At 40.2% G+C, this 23,642-nt stretch overlaps 2 protein-coding genes across 3 annotated transcripts in view; one reads left to right on the forward strand and one right to left on the reverse strand.

Moving 5' to 3' along the window:
- The window catches only part of PKD1L3 (polycystin 1 like 3, transient receptor potential channel interacting), a 39,191-nt gene extending 25,802 nt beyond the window's left edge, over positions 1-13,389 (reverse strand). The window contains exons 1-9 of the mRNA XM_086848200.1: positions 9,550-13,389; positions 8,848-9,012; positions 6,073-6,258; positions 5,195-5,305; positions 4,615-4,762; positions 3,788-4,008; positions 2,731-3,145; positions 1,560-1,825; positions 800-849 (exon numbers count right to left, since the gene is read on the reverse strand). Of these exons, the coding sequence (XP_086704326.1) occupies positions 800-849; positions 1,560-1,825; positions 2,731-3,145; positions 3,788-4,008; positions 4,615-4,762; positions 5,195-5,305; positions 6,073-6,258; positions 8,848-9,012; positions 9,550-9,994 (2,007 nt within the window). The 5' untranslated portion in view covers positions 9,995-13,389. The remainder of the gene's footprint in view (positions 1-799; positions 850-1,559; positions 1,826-2,730; positions 3,146-3,787; positions 4,009-4,614; positions 4,763-5,194; positions 5,306-6,072; positions 6,259-8,847; positions 9,013-9,549) is intronic.
- Positions 1-23,642, forward strand: part of BCO1 (beta-carotene oxygenase 1) — a 61,839-nt gene that overhangs the window by 27,428 nt on the left and 10,769 nt on the right. For both annotated transcript variants that reach the window (XM_086847565.1, XM_023934533.2), the window contains exons 2-5: positions 17,005-17,081; positions 18,053-18,207; positions 21,313-21,441; positions 22,792-22,921. In XM_086847565.1, coding sequence (XP_086703691.1) covers positions 18,144-18,207; positions 21,313-21,441; positions 22,792-22,921 — 323 coding nt within the window. In that variant the 5' untranslated portion in view covers positions 17,005-17,081; positions 18,053-18,143. The remainder of the gene's footprint in view (positions 1-17,004; positions 17,082-18,052; positions 18,208-21,312; positions 21,442-22,791; positions 22,922-23,642) is intronic.

Here is a 23,642-nt window from a genome sequence, read left to right on the forward strand (position 1 = left end):
ACAAAGACTTCTAACCCTCAAGCTGCCATTTGTCTTCTGGTGCATGCCTTTTTTTTCTGAATTGGATACATTACAGCTAAAAACAAAGAGAACAAGGGGTGGCTGAGCTTGTCTTTCTGTGTACAGAACTGTGATACACTTGGGTTTGGATTAGATTTATATTCCTATAATGCAATATATTCTTACAGGCAATCTGTAAAGCATGATGGCTTCTTGTGAAGCTGTATATCTCCCACAGCAGATGTCTGTCTGCTAGTGTTACAGTTAAAAACTAGATTTTTAAGATGATAAAATATTCTATCTGGCATTTTTATTATTTAAATTTGGACACCTGCTAGCAACTGGTGCATCATTAACTTCTTAGTTTGCCATAAATTGGAAAGTTTTTCATTGCAAAATAATTTAAACACTCCAATACAGAAATAGAAAACACTTGGGAACCATATAAAATATATTAAACTCTACTTGAAGGATCACTCTTCAGAGAGAGGTTTGCATTCATCATGTAGATGAATTAAAAATTCATCTTGTTTAGATCAATTTAAACTTCCAAAACTGAATTGTTGTGAAAAGTTAATTTTCTTTAATCTTTTTAATGAATTGTAGATGGAATGCCAGTAAACACATTTGTCTCCAAGACTTGTGCTGTAGATTTTGTGTTAAACCATATGGGGAACAGAACATCTACTCCATAATTTACTATGCTACAAATACTTCTTTCCCCTGTCTTATACAGTACTTTCACTGGTAAGAAAAATTTCTAAGCAATTTTAAAGAAAGATCCTTAAATAATACTTACATTTTTCTTTTGGATATTTGTTTTGTAGATGCCTTCTTCCTCAGCAGAATCTGTTTAATGCAAAGAAGACCAGAATATTTTAGTGCTACCTGTAAAGCTTTCAGATACCCTCAGTGAATATGACTTAAATCCACAGGATTTGACTACTGACAGTATGAAAGATGGGGCTGTAAGAATCAGATTCCAGAGCTGTGATAAACTGCACAGTCAAATAGGTAAAATGGTAACAAGCAGCTCATCACAGACTACAAAGGAGATGATCTTAATTCTTCAAACATAATGGTATAAATCAAAATATATTCACAGAAGGTGATGGAGTACAAAGGAAAATTGATAGAAAGCTCTGAAAAACTTTCAGTACAATTAGTGCTAAGGTTATTTTATTTCTGGTATAATCTGCTCTTGTAAATGTAAGGATGAGCCATCTAGAAGCCATTAGTGACAACAATTTATGAGACTGCTGTGATGCAAATATTTTCTGGTTTCAAAGCTATGTCCCGAGCCATAAACTGCACTCATTATTTCTAGGACAAACAGCAAATGTGCAATGTGTTACATATACAGAGTGATGCTAATTTATGACTACATCAAAGTCAGGGAATCTGCCTCCATCAGGAAGAAGCCTCCACAAAAGTTTTCAGCGCTGTTGCTGGAAGGAAAGCAATTACTACATAAAAACCATAAACACTCCATGAAATGCTCTGATTGCAAAAAGACACTTACATGGTCAAAACCAGCAAGGTCAGATTAATGCCATTACCTTTTTTATGGGAACCGTTTGCCAACACAGTGACGAATCCAAGATCCAGACTCACATTTGAGAAGGCATTCATGGCCACCACTTTCACTTGGAAAATACCTAGAGAAGGCAAAGGGCCAGTTAAGAGTAGCATGGGCTCAGCCCAACATGTTTGGGGTATAATATACAATTTGTAAAGAAAACTCCCTTCTTTTCTGTTAAGAGTTTTCAGGGGGGTTTCTGATGGGTGTCCACTGCTGAAAGGCTTTTCCTGGAATGTTTTTCCCCTTTATCTCAACTTCCTAATAACTCAGCTGCCCCTTTCCTAGCCCTTGTCAAGCTATTCTTTGTCAGCTGACTATGATATCACACAGGAAACTAGAAGTGTGCAAACACTGGGGGACAAATGAGTTTAGGCATCTTGAGACAGTAGCTATCTTGTTTGAATATTTCTGCCTATGGGGAAAGGATGTTCAAATGGGTACAGGGAGAACAAATAGAACTTTAATATTGAATAATTTTAAAATACGAAATGAAATCATAATTAGCTTCTAATGTTTCCACTTCGGCATGGGGTTGGAATAGCTCATTAAAGGTGGTAACTTCTTTATCTTCTGCCATTTTTAATTAACTCTTAAGCACAATCTGCCTAATTCCACATTTTAAAGGCCTTGACTGTGTAATAATGGAAGGATAAAATTACTAAAATGTTTATTCATAATTAACTCCAACAAAAGTTGTGCTGGAAAAAGACAGGTAGAAAAATTACACATTTCTTTGTCTTTGACTACTGAGAACTCCTCAGATTATAAGGAGCAAAATGCAGAGCAGCCTAAACTTGAAACATTATGAACAAACAGGAGGAAAACACTCTGCTATTCAAGAAAATATCCTCATTTGTACTTCAATCAGATGGTGCCATGAAAAAATAAACCCTATGTCTTTCAACTATGTCAATTCCATAGCAAGAATCAGGTGAAGCCTTGCTCTGAGTCTGCATATGCAGACACATTTGTCAGCTCCATTTTTTAGCTCACTTACATAGGACTGTGCTCTTCATCCTGCTCTGCTGACTGAGTTTGAGCAGTCAGAAAAGATGCCAAATTCAGCTGTACATTACTGTCAGCAGGATGCTGTGACTCTATGTGACCTGTACTCATCTGTGATGTCCTGGAAGCACAGGAGGTGTCAGTGTGCTGTACCTTCTGACGGAGCAGGAACGCTGTACGTCTGCAGCTCCCCACGAGGGCTGTCTGCTCTGTGACAGTGGGTTTGGTTGGATCCAATCACCTCAAACATCAGCTGCTCTGGGGCACCATGGGACACAGAGACATTCACCTCCAAATCCTCCCCCAGCTGCAGAGTGTGGGAAGCTACTGCAGCCTGAATCCCAGATACTGGTTCAATTAAATGAACAGCAATACTCCTGGAGATCTCTGATGCCGTCGTGTTCCTGGATGCTCGGATTTCCAGCCAGTGCATCCCTGGGCCTATCAGCTTTTGGGAAGCGCTGTTGAGTGTCAGGTTATGGGGGACAAGACCTTCCTCTGCACTGGATTCAGTCAGTGTCATGTTATCTGCAAATATGCTGTAGGTTACTCCATTGCCTGCAAACACACAAATGAAAATTTCTCACAGCTTGTACAACAGGCCAACAAATTCCAGCTGCTTTGTGCAGCATTCCAGTGTTTATACAGGAATCACAGGAACACTGCAGCAATGCAATCATTTTTAATAAAGTCACTTAAGGTGACTTAATGAAAATCTATCACGTGTTTTCTGCTGGGAATTCTCAGAAGAGAATTCAAACATACACTACTGAATTTTGGTTTTTTTTAGCACATGAGCTTTGAGGGGCTTGAAGAGAGAAAGAAATGTACACCAGCAAATGTGTCCAGCTCAGAGTGGAATCCTCTTACTCTAATCAGAGGAGCATTCCCATGAATTTCTACCTTCAAATACAGAAATATTCTGACTGGCATAATGTGGATTTTTGTGATCAAGGTTATGCTTGTGCTGTCAGCTTTGGCAATAAGAAAAAATGGTTTATGCTTTAGGTGGTGAAATACCTCTGAGAAAAAACTCCTTCAGTGGAACTGAGGGAATTAAATTGCAGGAATACAGCAATTAGAGGGAAAGCATTCACTAAAAAGAAGGATTATTTTGCATAATAAGAATCCCGCTTCTATCCCATGGATGGCAATATTATTTACCCTTCTCTTTAAATCATGCAGAGAAATTATCCTCACCTCCACTGAGCTGAACTTGGATCCACAACACCTCTCCATACAGGGTACGGCAGTGGGAGCTGTTCCCTGTTTCATACTGGCTGTAGCACCCAGAAATGCTGAGCTGATCCACCTGATCTTGAACAGTCACCTGCCTCTGTGCCATCACGTGCCACTCGCTGGTGGTGCACTCCACAAAAACAGTAAACTCCCCAGCAGAGGAGTACCTGTATGTGAGGTTGCTGACCAGTCTAGAATAGAAAGAGAACAGCTGCCTGTTGTGGAAGACCATCCTGGGAAATCCTTCACCTTACCTGACAACACATCCCCAGATTTCATTCGTTCAAATGTCATTCCTACCATTAAGACAAAATCTGATTATTAAATTCAGCAAAAAAAATGTTTGATCTATTAAAGACAGGATTTTTATGCAATTAAAACAGAAGAAAAATTACAGAATTTCCTTGATATATTTTAATTGTTATCAAAAACACTCTTTAAACTTAAGGGAATAATATTTGCTTGTAGTTTGGCAATTGCTGACATGTTTTCAGTAATTTTGAGTCTTAAGATCTGGAATAAATACTCTTGGAAATAGGAAAAACTTGTTATAGTAGAAGAAAGATTGTTGTTGGCAGCTTAATGTAAAATTTTTTATTGATTTCAGAACAGATTTTTGCAAGATCCAAGTCTTTTGTATGTATGTTCTATTATTAAGCTATCTAATTTTTAACATCTCATTTATGAGACTTGGCACATTCAATACAGGGCAAGCAATGAAAAGTACTTGTCTGAAATGAATGCAATGCAAAGTGTTTGTCTGAAGAGAAATGAAGGCTTTTTCTTACGTTAGAGGGTAGTAAGGATCAATAGTGTAACCATCCCCAGTGCTAATGGTACAGGAAAGGTTCCCAGAGTATGGTGAGAGCAGCCAGTTCAAAGTGACCGTGATATTTTCAAAGACAAAACATGTGTCTGTCATAACCAGCTGCAGACCTGCAAAACAGAATGACAGAATTCAGTGCCAATGTTTGTCTACTTTTCTTGCAAAATTTAATTAATTTTCAGGCATTGAGAGCCAGCCTGCTCCAAACTACAGTTGGTACTACTGCTAATTCGTGTACATTAGTGGTGTGACAGAGAGCTGATTCTTTTCCATATCTACTGGTCAAGATTCTTGTTGGAACATAATTTCATCTAAATTTGTTTTATGTGTCTGAATTTCTGGGCTTTGTATTCTACCCAAACCCCTCAGTTAGGACAGGGAATCTACATTTTTGTGCCTATTTTTAGTGATCACCACTATTCTGATTTCTTCCCTGAGGATGGAACAATGATAAATTTTAAGATAAATATCGTTGGTCACAGTGTTACAGCAAAGAACAGCACAGGGTTTGGTGTGGGACAGGCCCCCCCCCCCCGTCTTACCTTCCTTGCAGTGGTATTGAATAGACAAATAGCTTCCCAAAGCTGGACAAGGATCTCCAAAGAAAGTGCCATCTGCTGCCACCTGGCAGGCCTGCAGACCGTGACACTGGCCTGGAAAGGGAGAATTTCAGATCAGCAAGTGGCTTTTGCCTTTACTGTCACTACAGCTCAGATGAAAGACAGAAATTGAGAAACAAAAAGGGCAGGAGGACCAGTATCATGTCTCTGATTTCTAGACAAATTCTCACATCACTTTGACTTTAGTGTGTTACTTATCGTGTGGCATTTCTTAGCACCAATTCATTTTATTGGAACAAAGCTGAATTTGAAAAGGTACCAGAAAAACACTTATGTATTTTGTTTCATTTTGGCTGGAAGCCCTAAGAATCATCCTGGGGACAGTCACTGTTTAGCCTCCAAGCCCTTGGCTCCAGCAGGGTGGGTGCCTGACATGTGGCAGACAGCAGCAGGTTCCTCCTGCCCTTGTATCCCCATGGGCATCAGCCTTTTCACCCCCCCTGGTTTGGAGTTAGGTTTGTCTGGATGTGCTGCCTTCCATCTCTGTCAAACCTCGTGTATCCCACTGAATTTGTTACAGATAGCAGTGTGCTCACATATTTTCTTCCTACTGTGAGAACCAGGCACACCCTTGTCCTTCATTTTCTCCTCCCCTCTTCTGAATCTTTGCTTCTAACAAAATTCCTCCTTTCCATCCAGCCTCCTGTAGCAACATCCTCCCTGTCAGAAGTTCTCTGTGATTCCCTTCATTTTAGGAATAATCCACTTTCCCACTTGCTAACCCTACTGGAATACAGCATAAAATATTCGAGGGATTTTGGTACACACTGTTTCTGACAAGCAATAGTGTAAGACACCACCTGCCACTTCATCCTTGACACTGATCCAGCTGCAGCCTTCATCTGTTTCAAACTGGAGAGGAGTCTCTGGCACACAGTAGTGAGGGGTCTTCCGCCCATAGAAGCTCTCTTCAACTTGAATAACTTCTCCTGATCCACACTGTACAGTGGCATTGTAACTATCACAAGCAATGCTCTGGCCAGAATCTAATAGGAGAAAAAACTCCAAATATTACCTTTTTGAATTTATGAAAAATCCTGCTACAATTCTATGTCATGTTAATTTTGTTTTGTTAGTCTTTCTTCCCTTTTCTCCCTTTTAAGCTGAACAATTAAGAAAACAGAAGGAAATTACAAAACAATTAAATATTTTTATTTTTTAAGTCATAATTAATAGATTTATGTTTTTACTGCCTTAGAACACTGAGGACTTTTTAAATAATCAAAAATATTTTAATTATAAAAATACTATTTTTGTGGAAGACTCTTAGCATTTGTTTGACCTGAAATACTGGAATGTTTAAAATTACTCCTTACTTCCGAAAGAGATGTATGGATTGCATAATATTCAGGTAATTGCCTTGGAGAATAGTTTGCATATTAAGTATGGGAGCTGATCTCATTTCTGCTACAGAGACTCCTTTGTTCCTGTGTGATATTTGACTGACTTCATTCAACAGGACTGCTCAGATGGATAAGGTCATTGCTCTAAATGCATATACCTCATTCTTTGATTAATCTGGGACAGTTAATTATCTTTCAGAATTCTTAGTATCGTGTAGTAATCAGGATGCTTAATACCCTGAAGAGGAGGATGTGAATAACTGCTCTCATATGGGAGTATTGCAAAAGGATGTTTTTGTTTCAGCTGCCCCAGGTTTAAACACATTGTCGTCCCGTTGTTGTTTGGATCATTCCCTACAAGCCCCTTGATTAACAGTGCCAATGTGTGCACACTGCAATAATTGTGTGCTATTGTTATTTAAAGGCTAAAGCTAAGCCTGGCTGTAACTATAGCAACATGATCAGTTTGCAGATTAGATCTCTCTAAATAAGCTTGAAAAATAACTTGCTGGTAAATTCTAGTATGGACTATTATCTCATGCCTTTTTTTGTTCTCTGTATGAAGATTTCTCACAGTATTTGCTGTCTCGCACTTTTACATGGAAAGATGCACAAAACTTGGTCTGTGTTTCTAGGTACAAACCCTGGTTTGATACTATAATAAACTGCCAACCTACAGAGCACCAAATGGTAGAATTGCCTTGATCTGGTCTTGGTTTCCTGGGTAGTGGAATGATGAATGTAGTGTAGGATATTGTTGCTCTTTGAATTTAATGGGCTCTCAGTCAGATCCTATGGTAACAGATGATAGTTTCCTTACAAACAGACAGTTGTCTACCGTGGTTGGAATGGAAAAATAATTTTAGTCTGTTTTTGCAGGGAAAATAAGCTTAAGGGATTGTGCTGTCTGCCAGTTTCCTCTCCCCCAGTCATTTTTAATGTTAGTCATCTTCAGCTTAATTTGATGTATAGATATAAACCTCCAACACCCTAAAATTTGATTAAATGCAATATCTAGGGAGAAGAGAAAGAGCTACATCAATGCCTCTTCGAGGAGTAGGAATTATAAACCTATGTTTGCCTATTCTGGGACATGAAGTTCAAATGGCCAGCACATACAGCTGGAGTTCTGGAGCAGCTGCAGGGGAGGGAGCTGAGGCAGTGAAAAGTATCTGCAGAGGTGGGACATGGTGGGGATATGAGAGTGAACTGGGAGTGCTGAGGAGGAGGGGAGGCAGGGGATGCGGAACAGAAAATCAGGATAGGAAACAAGACTTTATTAGCTTTGCTTATTGCAGAACAACTTGTTATTTATGTCAGTAGTAGTAGACTGCTGGACAGGGCAGTAGCAGTTGCAGGGATTGTGGAAACCTGTACTTGCATACTTGACTAGAAGCCTTTTTATATTAGTGAGCCCACAGCTAGACTGTCCTTCCAGTGCTTGTGACCCCAGTACTAGCTGCAGTTAAAAGTACTCTTGTGCAAAGTGTGAGGAACACAAATTCCCCTCGTATCTATATGTTGAAATCATTCATCTCCAGAACTGTTTGTTCCAAGTCACAATTTGAGGGACACAAGGTCTGTGGATTTTCTGTCTGAACACAGGAAGTACAGGTTCCTGTTTGCTTCCTTAACCTGGGGAAAACCTTGAACTTCACCTGATGGAGGGGTCTGAGAAGAAACAAGAAAAACTTGCTCTCACTTTTGCTCACTCCAGGCTGCAAGGAGTGGTGCCTCTGGAAGCCTGCCAGTATTTTTGCTGCAGTTACAAATGGAAATTTTTTTGGCACACATTAATGAGTGCTTTTACAGGGCAGCCACACATCCCACCTAGCTCAGGTGCTGTGGTGTTGTGGGAGTTTATTCTTGCAGCCGTGTTTTAACCTAGCCAGCTTATATCCACTGAGGATGTGGACAGCTAAACATTAGATTCACCCTCAGATCCATTTCTATTTTATCAACCCTGTGCTGGAACCCTGGGCCTAAATATCTAGTTGCTGAGCACCTACATCTCCCAGTGACCTGTGTGTTCTTCCTTCTATGGATCAGATCTTACATTAGCACACTGCAAAAGGAGCACCTGCTCCATATAACCTGCAGGGTTATATGGCTTTTTACTTGTTCACATTCAGTAGATTCATTTCCTAGCTACTTTGAAAGCAACAAGGCAGCTTATGCCCCATTGTGATCATGGCACTCTCACTTCACTGTTCCAGCTGCTGTGTATCTTACCAAACTCGCAAATGAAGTAAAATTCCTGGCTGCAATTTTCAGTCACACCCCACTGATACTTGGCATTCTTCAGTATGTACCCACATGCGGATGAGAAGGGAGAGGGCTGATCCTTGTACCATTTACTGTAGCTTATGTTTGAAGTGTCCAGCCAAGTTATGGACCCTGTGAACAGAGAAATTGTGTCCTGAATGTTTGTTTTCCACAGTAAAACAATTAGAGCCTGCAGAGCAGGACTGTAGCTCTGCTCCTTACTGAAGCAGAGATGGTTCAGTCTGGGCAAGGATTTTCAATTACATTTTATATTGAACCTGATACAATCATGAAAAGAGATACTGCCACTTCCACCTGTGCTCCCAGCCTCAAGATTTCACCATTTCCCTTGCATCAGACATTGCAGCACTTCCTGGTGGGATGAATTGGCTTCCACTGGAGACTTTATGCAGCACATTTGTTTCACTGGGTCAGCAACCTGGTCTCATTCACCATGTGTTCACTCAACCACAAGATCCAAAGGAAAGGTAGTAACATGCAACAAGGAAGTGAAGCAGGCAATTAAACACCTTAATCTAAATCAGAAGATACAGCAACAAAAGACAGAGGCTTTTCAGCAGATATCTACAAAGGCACTGCATTTTTACCATGTTAAGAAAGCATTGTGAGCTGATACAATTTTAGAGATATGATTTAAAAACCACCTACCATCAGTAGTTTCATTCAGCAAGGAGGTTGAGATCAGTCCTATCCACCATTCCTGGTCCTCAGCAATATGTTTTTGCAAGAACTCTTGAGTGTCCTCATTTTGAATAAAGATAAGGTGCCCTCCTCCTCTCTCACACCATCTCTGGGCACTTGTGAAGGTTTGCTGGAGTCTAATAAACTCATAGCATGAATGGTTGAAAGCTTGCTGGTACTTTGAACAAAGTATTCCTTCATCAGTTACTTCCTCCACAGCCAAGCACACAGCAAGAGAAATCAGAACTGTGACCCCCAGCCACATTCTCAGCTCAGTGCTGTGTATCACACTCATCTTGCTTTCCAGGGCACCACTCTTTTTGACGCCTTCTTCAAAAGCTTGAGATATCCTTGTCATGTCATCAGCATTTCTCCTTCTTTGCTGCTTGCCACAGCAGCAGCAATAGAGCATGGAACAGAACAGGACTTCTAATATATAATTGTGATTGCGTCTGGGGGGTACTGTGCTGATGCTAAGCCCCTGCAATGACCCTTGTGAGCTCTATTGTACAAATGTCACATCCCTTGTGAGATCAGTTTGAGGAGAAAAATTTAAATTATTGCTTTCCTAATGAACAGAGAAGATAAGGTTGATATATGCTACTGTTGAACACATGGAAAAGTGAGATAAAGCTCCTACATCAAAGGCTTCATTGTGTGAACATTAAAGTTGGGAGGTCTTTACAACAGCAAAGAGATACAACAGTGAGAATAAAAAAAATGAGAAACAAAAGGAGTTATGGGATGGGAAAACACACTGCTTCTCTAGATATATTTAATTGGTCTGGATTGCTTTATATGTAATAATTATTGTTTGACGTACTTCTTTTAGATGCTAATGTAATGTCTACAATTATTGTATCATATCCATCCTGCCCTCCTGTTTATGTATGTGCAGATTCATCTCAGCTGTTCCAATTAAGCTTGATTTTGAGCTGTTGTGTCTGCTTAGAATTCCACACACCAGGTGAAGTGCTCCCATCATCCCTTGAAATATAAGCTGCTCAACTATTTGGAGCTACAGTATTTATATTGCTGGGAGGCACAAGAGAAGGCCATAACTTAAACCAATGATTTAGGAAAGATGAAAATATTGCCTTAATCATCAGAACTACTTGAGAGCTCTATCTGCACATTCCAAAGGCTGCTGATGGACTTTGGGAAGCAAGCCCAGCAACATTTAGGAGCTGAAATCTCTAAATGCATTGCAACTTCCTTATAAAAGATATCCATCAGGTTTACAAAGCCACCAGCTTAGTAGAAGCACAGTACAAATGAGGATTTTAGCTATTGTGGTCCTCCTGTCCTTGGCATTAACTCCTTTGAGCTTGATGCCACTATTATTAATTTATACCACTAACCCAAAACCGAAAGAACATGCACTTATATTTAGACATGGATCAGTGAGCCAGTTACCACGGCACAGAGGACTCCGCGGTGTTCGCTGGATTCCTGCACTGCAGAAATGCCTCCTGCACTGCAGAAATGCCTCCTGCACTGCACTGCTGGGCTGATGGCAGTGCCCATCCCTGCAGAGTGCCAGTGCAGCTCCAAAGCTTTCTGCCAAAGTCAAATGCATGCACTGCATCTAGTCAACATCCAAGACTGAACTTCAATCCCAAGACCTTTCTGGACCCCCTGTTTATGGCTGTTTTGTTCTGCTGGAAAAAGCAAGACTATTATCAGGGTTTTCAAGATAAAGTTGGCCAGAGAGTGTTTAATGGGTAGGAAAATTGTGGGGGATGAGAGGAAAGAAGAAAATACAGTATGTTGGATGTCTTCCTTCTCACCACACCTGTAAATCAAGAGTTCAGCTATGGAACCCTTGGAACAGATCCCACATGAATTTCTGACTGATTAATAGGGAGAGCTTATGGAGCAGCTTATGGATGTGAATATTTGGACTGGATTTCCCAGCTCTGGAGAAGGCCAATCCATATTCTAATTAGCTAATTGGCCCAGACACCCATCCCCTTCCTGAATGAGACTGTAACTACGATTATCAGCTGCTTCTGTTGCGAGTGTCTGCAAATTAGGAGTCCCTTTCAGGCCCCATACAAAACTTCACAAACTTCAGCTTGGGAACACCCAATCTAAGTGTTTAATATTCAAGCTGTTGCAGCAGTCAGAGCTGAGGGCAGCTGCTCTTCTGTTAGTTGGCCACTGTATGTTTGCATGACGCTTTCTCCAGACTCCCTGCTTCTTCTCCCTTGCTTTCTTGGCAGTCCTGGTGACTTGCCAGGCTTCACAGCAACTGGCATCCAGCCCTCCCACTTTGTCCTTCTAGATATGAAAAACACAGCCTGTTTCTGAAAGCACAGGCATGATGAAGGAGACTGTACTTAAATGTTCTGGCTTGATGATGCAGACATTTCCAGTAGGAGCTCACTTTTGTGATGAATGTCTTTGGTAGCGTTGTCCAGTTCTTTCTCTGCTACTGGAAATGTGACTACATGAACATACTAAAAATGCCAGGGCTGAGGGTGCCACAGGCTCTCCCCTGTGAATCTGCTCCAAAGGCATTGAAGTTACAGGAAGTCTTGTCTCTGGCTTTGATGGATTTTGAAATAGACCCTGAAAAAGAACAAATAATGTTTGGAAATGTCTACAAATAAAGCCAAGCTCTCCAAGTGAGTCTACTGTTGGCAATTTCTATAGCAATGTGCATTTTTTTCCTAATCTACGGTTGCTATAAGTTACTCTTCAGCTGCCTGCAGCAGATGGAGAGTGGAAAAAAGACAATTTCCCTTTTTGGCGGTTTGTTGACTTTTTATACTTTAGTGCAGGAAAGCATTCTGTCAGTTTATTCTGTTTACCACAAGATTGAGAAAAGCATTTACATGAAAAAAAATACTGCTTTTAAAGCATCAAAATTAGCAGCTGGGGTCTTCAGGAAGAGAGATACTTCTGAAAACCCTTTTCACTCATAAATGAGAACTCACTTGATGTCAAGTGAACAGTGCTCCTTGAACTTACCTTCTTGTGGGAAACATGTCTTTTGCATTCTTCCTCAACAGAAAGACATTTTTTTAAAAACAGCTTTCTTATGCCAGAAGTCATTGACTTTGGAGCGGTCCTGTTCTGTACCCCAGTGCAGATCACAGATCACAGCTGCGTCATGACAGCCTGAGAACGTCCTGTGATTCAAACTGCAGCACTGCAGAATAGCTTGACAATCCATAATAGAGACCAGAAAGTGCTAGATTTGAAGAATTAAGGAAGTGAAGAGCTGCCAAAGAGAAGGAATAAATCACACCCCTGTTCATTTTGGCTGTTGTTCATTTGCCTTGAGGAAGAACAAGTAAATATACTCTCTGTAGAGGAAGATTTTACCCTCTTTACATTCCTGAATATTACTGAATGTGATACACAGATTTTTATCAGGAATATAAACGTCTCTGTGTTCTATTAATTGAATAAACATAAATGGAAAACTGATTTCTATTACTTTGACTTTGAGGTAGAAAAAAGATTATTTTCAGGTATCATGAACTTGAGACAAGATTATGAGTAGTCCATTTTACTGTGTCATGTAAACTTTTGCAATGTGAAGAACATTGTTACCCTGATAGGTAGGAAGTACTGAGTCCTGAGCAGACTCTACACCTACACCTTCCATCTCTTCAGCTGGCTTTAAAAATGCCCATTTGCCAATTAGTTTAAAAAGGTGGATCACAACCCCACTTCCTTCCTTGCTGCTCTCCTGTGCTGCTTTTCCTGATGGTGAGACCCAGTTATTGCTGACTGAAAAGGGTTTGGTCTTGTTGTTGCTTCTACTGTCTAATTTTCCATGAGGCAACACACTGAACCTACCAGTGATCCCTGCCAAGTTGCAATTTTGATGTTATCTTGTTTATAAAAACAGGGAAAACAATTCTTATCTGTACAGAGCGCAATAATTAAATTAGACGTTATGCCTGGCATGATGGGGTCAGGATAAAGATGAGTAGGATTACATTCAGGAGCTGTTGGTTTGAACATAATTTCTGTTTATAGGATGTGTATGGTTACCTGGATAAGTCACCTGGATAAGTCCCTGACAATCTTCTCATAGGAACTGTCACCTTGGAAGTGTCTGGCATTGCCTTTAGGCTCATAGCTGGCCTTCCCTCACTGCCAGAGCTGATGCCTCAATCCCTGCCTCTTTCCCAGATATTTCCTCTGTGTTATTACCTTTCAGAGCAGAACTTTGACTGTTAGGAAGACGGGGATAGTGGGCCCCACAAGAACATTTATTGAGCTGTGGTTATCAATGGCCAAATGGAGCCCCAAGTTCTCACAGAAAGGAGCAGAACCTGATGACATCTCATTGTCCTTGTGATCATGTCTGACTAAATGGCACAATTCAGATCTGTCATTCCCTTAATATCTTAATTAGAGAACTGTTCGAAGCATTATATGTGCCCTCTTTGAGTAAAACATTAACTGGAAGATACAAATGGACTGAACTTTGCCCAGCACACACAGAGGTAAAATAAGTTGCTTGTATCTGAATTTACAGCCATCATTTACAGCCACTGTCTGCAGTCTCTCCAGATTTCCCTAAGTGTAAAATTGGCCAGACTTCTAAGGTGTTTCAGTTTCCACCTCTTGTTTGTTTTATTTATTTTGGTTACACATTTTTCTTCTGCTAATTATGAGCTATTTCAGAGCTTACAGGGCATGGAAACAGAGAGGGAAGAAAGCTCTGTTACAAGTTTTCATTGATAATGTCTCTTACCAGTAGATATCCAACAGCTTACAAAAGAGATCAGCTTCACAATCCCCATAATGAGAGGACTGGAGGCCCAGCAGCCTCTCTGTTCAAGAACACTGTTTTTGTGTTAAGCCCTCTACACTCAGTTGCCATTTACTAAAACTAGAAAGCAGTCCTTTTGAGTTTTTATTTATGTTCCCCCAAAGATGTACAGTAGGATAGAGTTCCTCAACATTAACTTCTGTCTTTGTACCCGTTTGTTATCCCATTTCTACAGCTTCAGTCATGGAAGTGAATGACAACCTTCCCATTGTCATTCTGCCCACTTGAAAACACATGACTGAACTGTATAATTTACATATTAAAACATGTAAATAGGGATGTTGAAAGGTGCAGATAAGGTTATAGAAGTCTTACAGCGAGGAAGTTGATGTGGGTACTGTGGTTGTTTATTTGTTTTAAGGCCTAGTGTTTAAATATTTGGGCATTATGATCACTGGGCAGGTTCAGTCTGATGGATCCCAGTATGGGTAGGCTAACAATTCCATGCCTCAGCACTTGAAGAGTTTTCATATTAAGTTACATTATATAATTATTCTAATGTACAATTCAATATTTCTTGTGATAGGTAATAAACTATGACTGTAAAAAAGCAATACTTTTGTTTATCAAAGAAATTGTGAAATCCCACAAAAATCTCCCCCTCCCCAAAATTAAGATCTTATCAAGGAAATTAAAATCTCACAAACCCAGTTATTTTTGTCCAAACAATAAGCAAAACAGTATAAGATCAAAAGAGTTTTGACCCAAATAATATCTGGTCAGAATAATATAGAGCAACTATTGTTATTTAGATTTGAACAAACTACATAAATAATTTGTGTTTGCAGTTATATCTGGACAGTGCAAGAGACATTTCTCTAAATAGTCTGGTGGCAGTTTTGTGAAATGACATCATGCCAATAAAAGGGTATTTAACAAAGATAAGAAATTGTGTTTCTAGAAAGTGAGATAGCAATCAGTGTTATTTCAGCAAGAACAACTCCTAAGTTCATATCAGTTTTACTATTGGAGTTTTATTTGGTAGTAACAGATAGCTGTTGATAGCTGAAAGTTCTTAGCACAGCTTAAAGTCATATATGCCAAGTCAATTTGACCTTTGTTAATGGGCTTTAATTAAAACTCAATTTCTATAAGCAAAAGATTGAGATTAAAATTAATTAAGTACAATAGAGATAAGGAATTATATTGGTCTCTCAGTGATTTATAAGGCAATAATTTGTTTCTTGCTAAGTGAACCAAAAGTACAAAGGTAGGTACACAGCAATTACATTACTCTTCTAAAAATGCAGTTAACAAGCTCTGCTGCCTTGGAAGGCTTTGTTTTGATTAACCACAGAGATTACACCCAAAATGTAACCTCCAGCCTCCAAAAATGTCTTCATGGCCCTTTTAAAGCCTGGGAGAGAAGCTGAGGGCATGCAGAGACTGGAGGGAAGCAAAACTGAGAAAGAGCCCAAGAGGAAACAGCTTGTGGCCTTCAGCACAGTTTAGAGAAGGAAATGTAGTGAAGCAAATCTGCACATGGTGGGGAGCTGGTGACTTCAAAAATGTTGTCAGGAGAGGTGAATAGAGAGAGGAAACTGTGGAGAGAAATGTGAGATTTGACTGGGGGAAGATTTATATTTGAAGTGTTTTGCAACAAGAAGTAACATTATGAAATAATAAAATTAGAAAAATCACCTAATCCACATCCTCTACTGCTGATAATTGCACATTATAATTGCAAATCAGTACTTTGATATTTTGCCATTTCAATGTAAAAAGGGGGCAAATCACACAGTTGGCAAGAAAATTAATCTCCACATACTGTACTAAACTGCTTATTTGTCATTAGTGTGATGAAAACAAAAAAAAAAGCATTTTGCTGGCAAATTAAGTTTTTACTGACAAGCAGGAAAAACTAACTTCACAAAGCTTCTTTATTTAAGTTGTACAACATATGAGACAAAATTTGCAGTTACAGATTCCTAAAATTAGGTAACAAACACAATTAGGTTGATTTCAGAAGCTGCTGGATATCTGCAACTCCTTGTTCTTCCATTCAGACAACTTTTAAGAAGGTTTCAAATTATCTTATCATGGCTGAACCTTAACCTACATGAACCCTTGGAGTGGAGGAGGCAAAAGAGGTTTGAATTAATCTTTTTATTGCTTGCTTGCTCTATGGAAATCTTAATATCGCTATAGATTAGACAACTCCTAAGTCAGATAATTAAACCTGCAGCATTAACAGCTGCACACATAAATGGATGAGGATACGCTGAAACAAACATATTAAATCAAAACAGAATATTGTGGAGAGAGAAAAAAGTCCCCATGGCTTAATGAGAGTAGAGTTGGGCAGCTTTGGTTTTTTGCCAGATTCTTTTCAGTCCCTAACATTGCTGAAAAATCTCTTGCTTGGCTTTGTGTATAAAGCGAATCAACATCTCAATGCACACACACACACACACTCTCACATATATGCAAGTACACACATGGATACAGTGGATATGCATGTCTATGTGTATGTATTTCCATATATATGTGGATTTTGATCCCCTGCATCTGCTACAGCCTTCTGGTTCAATCCTGCTGTTTATTAATACTAATAATTCAAACAAAGACCTTATATTTTCACTTCTAATCTGGCTTTTTATTTTGTTATCATCTGCTTCTGTCAGTGCTTTCCAAAAAGAGACCAAGGCACGCTGTCCTGATGATCTCCCGGAGTGAAGACCAGACATCAAACAGACAGGAGGTTTGAAGAAGTGGAACAATGTATAATAAATATGTCAGAAGAGTCTGTAGCACAAATTATGTTTTGAATAAAATAATTGTTGTAGTTCTAAGAGATCAGTCAGTCGTCAGAAGTGATGTTAAACATTTTGTGAACAATGGTGATTCAGCTGAAAAAATCGGATTTTAGGGTAACCCCATATGAAATTGCATAATATATAATTGTGCAAAGATTTTCTTTATCCTTCATGGTCAATGGAGCCTAAGATTTACTCTGCAATCACATGCTTTATATTGAAATAATTCTTTTTCCAGAGGATTTTAAAATTAACAACATTGAACTCAGTTAAGTACCTTATCTAGAAACAAAAGCATGAAGTTAAAAACCTGCCTTAGTTTTAATGAATCCTGCCATACTTTCATAGGTGGATTTGGGTAACATATGGGAGAATATGGTAGAATGAAAAGATATTCAGTTCAAAGACGTGCCACTCAGTTGACTCTGGTACATAAAGAAATACAGCAGATGACTATTCAGTGGTGATAATTTGTTAATCTGCAGAACAGCCCAGTTTAAAATCACAGAATGGAAAGAAAAGGATGATCCCCTGCTTTGATGTGCTTGTCACTCCCAAAGTGCCAAATCCAGAACAGTGAGCAGAGATTTCTTTTCTTTTCCTCTCCCTACCTGCCAAATGGGACAAGCATCCTTATCAGTGTCTAACATTTACCTGGAAAGCTGCAGGTGACATTTCAGCCACTCCAGCTGTCCCCTGGGTGCTCCTGCCTGCCTCTGCCAGGTTCATATGGAGCAAGCAGAACTGACGTATTTACTTCCCTTTCGAGCCAGTGAAAGAGTTAATTTTAATACGAATGTGCAAGAATTAGCGTGTATGCGCTAGGGATTAAAGATCAGCTATTATAAATAGTCAATCTATAAGCCAGCGGCCACCAGCTCTCGCTGCACTTTGACCTTATCTTTATATGTAACAGGGGAGAGCCGCTCTCAGCCCAGAGCGGGGGGGACAAGGGCGGCTGCAGGAGCGGCCGGGGCAGAGCGCAGCCAGCGGGGCTTTCCTCGGAGATGGAAACGCTCTATGGCAGGAACAAGGAGGAGCACCCAGAGCCCGTCAAAGCTGAGGTGCAGGGTAAGTGAAAGAAAACCTGTTGTAAAACGAGCCGCTATTTCGGTGTTTTCCCATCGGTAAAAGCTGCGACACTTCTTGACCCGAGGCAGCGCTGGAAAGGGAAACTGAGAGAGGCGCGAGGGAATTTTGTTTAAAGGACTGGTCTCAGATAATATATGTGACCCTAGCGGGGGACTTCTCTCACTCCATGAGCATTTCTGTGTGCTTTTCGAAAGTCTGTTTGAACAGGACTCACTGGAGTTGGTGGTGAGGGAGAGATTTCCTCTCGGACACCCCCTCCCCCATGGCTCTGCTCACACTTTCGGTTTTCTCCTCTCTGTAAACCTGCCCTGCCCTCTGCTCTCCCGGGGCTCCCAAAGCGGGGCTCCCAAAGCCGGGCTCCCAAAGCGGGGCTCCCAAAGCCGGGCTCCCAAAGCGGGACTCTCAAACCAGGGCTCCCAAAGCCGGGCTCCCAAAGCGGGGCTCCCAAAGCCGGGCTCCCAAAGCGGGACTCCCAAAGCGGGACTCTCAAAGCGGGGCTCCCAAAGCGGGGCTCCCAAAGCGGGACTCTCAAAGCGGGGCTCCCAAAGCGGGGCTCCCAAAGCCGGGCTCCCAAAGCGGGACTCTCAAAGCGGGGCTCCCAAAGCGGGGCTCCCAAAGCGGGACTCCCAAAGCGGGGCTCCCAAAGCCGGGCTCCCAAAGCCGGGCTCCCAAACCGGGACTCCTAAAGCCGGGCTCCCAAAGCCGGGCTCCCAAAGCGGGGCTCTCCACCAGCAGCACTCCTAACCAGCTAACTCCACTACAGGCTGCCACAGCGATAGAAAGAAGCTTTGGAAGATAATCCAGGAGAAGCTGCGGTGTATCCTTCGGCCTGACAGTTTAAAGTGGCTCTCAGGGCTAGGGATGACACTCGACCAACCTATTATTTTTCCCGATTGCTTTCACTTTACAGAAGACTTTTTCTCCTACAGTACAGGAGAGATTTGTTGCTGGGATCCCCTACTTAGTAAATCTGGGCAGTGTTGTTTGTGATATGTAGTCCAATAAATGGTAGGAATCTACCATTCCCAAGTACAAAACTTAAAGAGATTACAAAACTTGCAGGGCTATGTTGCTGTTCAGTTTGGTGGTTGAATTGGAAAAGACTTTGCATCAAGTCAGACAAAGTGCTTTGTTTTAATGCCTTTGAATTATTTTATGCTTTTATGGGTTGATGCCTTTCAATTTTTTTTCTCAAGATAACAACTTGTTATCAAAACATTTGAAGTTATTTGCAAACAACTTATCAGACCTGAAATTATTCCTTTATTATGGAATGGTTTATTTGAACAAAGACTGGGTATTTCAGAAAGTAAAATCATACATTCAAAACATTCCTTCATTGCTAAAGAAAATAAAAGACAACCATGACCCCTTAAAATATTTTGGTAGTCCTGAGCTCTGCCAGTATTTTGTTTCCTTGCTACTCAATATGTACACTGTAAATACCTATCACACTCCTAATATCAGCTGCAATTTAACTCATGCTCTCCTACAGCCATGGGATTTTCTGAGATTTTGTGTTACCATAGCTAATAAATGTCCAAATATTTGGGAACTTCACTGTGTCACCAGTGTGTCCTCACACATTTCAGAAAAAAATAAGGTCCACATTTTTAAAGCTACATAAGCACTTTTGGATGCTGATTGTGTGATTTACAGACATGCTTAATTCCCACCAAAATTAATTATCTGAAAACCTCACTAGATGACTCTTTGCTCCTTGTTTTTCATACTGAAAATGTGTAGAATTGCACCAGAAATTTCAGAAACTGAATTAAGTCCACAGTGCTTTAAAAGAATCTTTTTTCCCAGCAAAATTATCATATATAAAAATATACTATAGTTATTGCTTTGGAGTTTCTTGTGTCAGAAAGGGAAGTAAGGTTTAGTTTTTCAGGCTATTCTAGAAAATAACAACAACAATAATAATGATGACCGTGATGAAAGTTCATCCATTGTGTCAACAATTTTTTATGTACCTCATGTATTCCAGAGCTGTAACCCTAATGGAATTGTGCCCTAATGATGGCTCCTCATCTCTGGAATTGCTCTGAGCCAGGTTAGATTGGATTTTAAGCAACCTGGTCTAGTGGACCTGCCCATGGCAGGGGTTGGAATGAGTTAATTTTTAATGTCCATAGGAGGACATTTCTAGCTGTTGTAAAGGGGTTTTAACAAGAAAAGTGTGTCAGCATAATCGTTGTGGGGTCACAAACTAAATGATAAGGAGAAATGTAAGTTCTGAAGAGCTCTTTATGCAATTCCCAGTGCAGGAATTGTGTGGAGAAGCTGTATGTGATCCTAAATGTTCCCTCAGGAGTCATATGCACAAAGAAGCAAGTCAAGCTTTTTATTTAATATCTGGTATGCCTTTATTCATCTCTTTAAACCTATTCTCGTTAAACCTATTGACATTCTTTAATTGTTGTTATTCAGTGAGTCAAGTGGTAGGTGATGCTTTTCTTGCAGGGACTTGATGAGGAACATTTATGATTCAAATCTCAACAGCACTTATACATTTTCAGTAAAATATTCCTATACTTTATTTGTGTACAAAACACTACATTATGACTACTGTCACAAAAGCACTTCCCAAATGACACTATATTATGTGGTGTAATTTAATGAATGAAATTTTTAGTGGAATTAATTTAGCCTGAAGTCTAAGCTGATGTGCTGAAAGCCAATGCTAGTCATATAACCTATAAAATATGTTTATTTCTGATAAGCTCAAGTTTTTTATGGCACAAGTAGAAGGGTTTAATTGTATCACTGTAAAATATGAATGCAGGAAGGAAAGGTCCAATTTTATTTGCTTCCTGATAACAACAAATTACATTCCATCAATCTCATTTTCTTATAGTAATTTTTGATAGCAATAGTCATGCAGAATGTCACTAGTGCCACATTTTTGAGTAGGGAAAATTTTAGTTAACCCAGACTCCAATATAATTATATGGTGCTGCAAATCTAACACACCTACAGTCTGTCTGACTACATGAAGCCTCAGCTTTTGGGAAAACTGTCTTGGAACATCCTCCTTGCCTAAATGAATAGATACTAATAACTCCTTTCTGTTTGTAGGGCAGCTGCCCACTTGGTTGCAAGGGATACTGCTCCGAAATGGCCCAGGGATGCACACGATAGGGGACAGCAAGTACAACCACTGGTTTGATGGCCTGGCTCTGCTGCACAGCTTTACATTTAAAAATGGTAAGTTGTTGCACATTGGATTGAAAGGAACTCAACAACCCACACTTTGGTGCCTCACATTGCTAATTCTGCTCTGAGCTGGGTTGGAGCTGTGGGTTTTGTCTGCAGAGTGGTGTGTGAGGGGGAGCTGCTGGTAGGAGGTCTCCCCACAGAGCCCCTCACACCTCACCCTTCCCAGCAGCAGCTGGAGCATCTGCAGGGCTGTTTGCAGGGAGATGTTGCATTGTCCTTTCTTCTGCAGTGCCAGATTTCAGTGCTGCTGTCACCCCAGCACAGCACAAACCACAAAACCCAGCTCGGGGCAGGTCGCTGCAGGGCAGCCTTTGCCTTCCAGCCGGAGCAAGAAAGCCTCTGCTGTTTGGAGCAGAGCAGCCACAAGTTCTGCAGTGCCCAGAGGCTGTCCTGCTGTGGATGCACAGGCCAGCTTCAGAGAGCACCAGCATTCCCCTTCAGGGATTTGGCTGCAGCTATAACAGCTGCTAGGAGGGAGCTGTGACACTGTGGGAAACTGGGCCACTGTGTCACTTCACATGTCAAACCTCAGTATATTTGACACCCTACAGTCCCTCCTCCTGCTTGTCATCCTTATGGAGGAAAAACAGGCAGCTATCTACCTCAAACAATTTAATTTATTTTTTTTTCAGTTAAAACATTTTTCACCCATTGAGCTGTTTCACAGTGGGAGACAGTAAGGTTTACACCTGGATTCTTGTGGCAAAAAATATACATCTATTAAAACAAGTGGGATTTACTCTTGTTATCCTCTAATCCTTGTGTTTACTTCTTAGTTCCTCTTTCTGTGATTGGAAGCATTTAATGTTATTGCAGGATCTCTAGCCTGTCCAGCTCTACATCCTTAACAAAATAACCTATAAAGAAATAATCAGTGTCTTTTAAATTGCCAGTATACCTTACTTACCTAAAGCAAACAGAGCTCAGTTCAAGTATAGTGATTCATTAAACTCTTCATCAAACTGATTCCTTCAAGCAGTCTGTTACACCCGTAACTAAATTTTGCCAATACAGGAGATTTTTCACCACACATAAATGGACTGTATAATTAACAATTTTTGCACACATTGTTTTATTTTCTGGAACAGTTTATCCAAAGCCCTCCTTTCCCTCAGAAGTTCCCCAGTATTAGTAGTGCAAATCAGGGAATCTTGACAAATTGTTACCAATATCAGCAGCCATAAAGCCTTTAAAACAAGGAGTTGAGGACATTGTTGGTTTCATTCCAAATTATTGTTGGCTAAAGGACAGCCACTTGAGAAACTCTGGCTCTACCTGTGCTAATTTTTTGTTGGTGCAGGTATAAAATGTGACTGAAACCTGTTTGTTCTTCCTCAGGTGAAGTTTACTACAGAAGTAAATATCTCCGAAGTGACACGTACAACTGCAATATAGAAGCAAACAGAATAGTGGTGTCTGAGTTTGGGACTATGGCTTATCCAGATCCATGCAAAAACATATTTGCCAAGTAAGTAATACTTTTCCCAAAAAGATTCTTCTATCTACTTCTCTCTTCAGCACAGATATCTTTCTGTTTACCTATATGTGCAAATACAATAGCTGATCTGTAAATTTACAATTGCTGAATATTGAAAAGGCTAAGAGATATGTACTACCTATGGATTAGCCTAAGGCAAATATTTTAAATTCATTTATCGCCATTACTTGCTGTTTTATTCAGTAACACAAGTAAATTATACAAAAAACAAACATTTTCTTTCTCCAGTGTTAGTGAAACATTTTGATATTCTGTAAGGGGGAAGCAGCAAGGAAGATTTAGAGATGGGGAGGGTATTAATACAAAGTCTACTCAACAGAAAAAAAAACCAAACAGAGAAGCATCAGTAACTACAAAAAAAACAGAAAAACTTTTTGACTAAAGATGGTTAACAGAAATGTGAGGTGTAAGCCATCGTATTATCCTTGGTTTTGTAAAACTTGCTTTAGAAATTCACTAACAAGGGCAAAAAAGTCACCCTTCTCTCCTTCTTGTCACTGAACTACCTCCAGTGACCTCAAACCTGATATTTGGTAAGGACACATACACAGACAGTTATTGCAAAAGAGCTGGTATGTTGTAAGTTGTTCCCCTGAAATGAGATTTTTTTCCCTCTTCCAATAGCAATAAAGTCTGACATTTTAAGTTCAAAAGGGATATAGCAACTTTGTATCAGCTTCTAGTGACTATG

This window comes from Cyanistes caeruleus, chromosome 12 (genome assembly GCF_971803275.1).
Source record: "Cyanistes caeruleus chromosome 12, bCyaCae1.hap1.1, whole genome shotgun sequence".
NCBI classification, from domain to species: Eukaryota; Metazoa; Chordata; class Aves; order Passeriformes; family Paridae; genus Cyanistes; species Cyanistes caeruleus.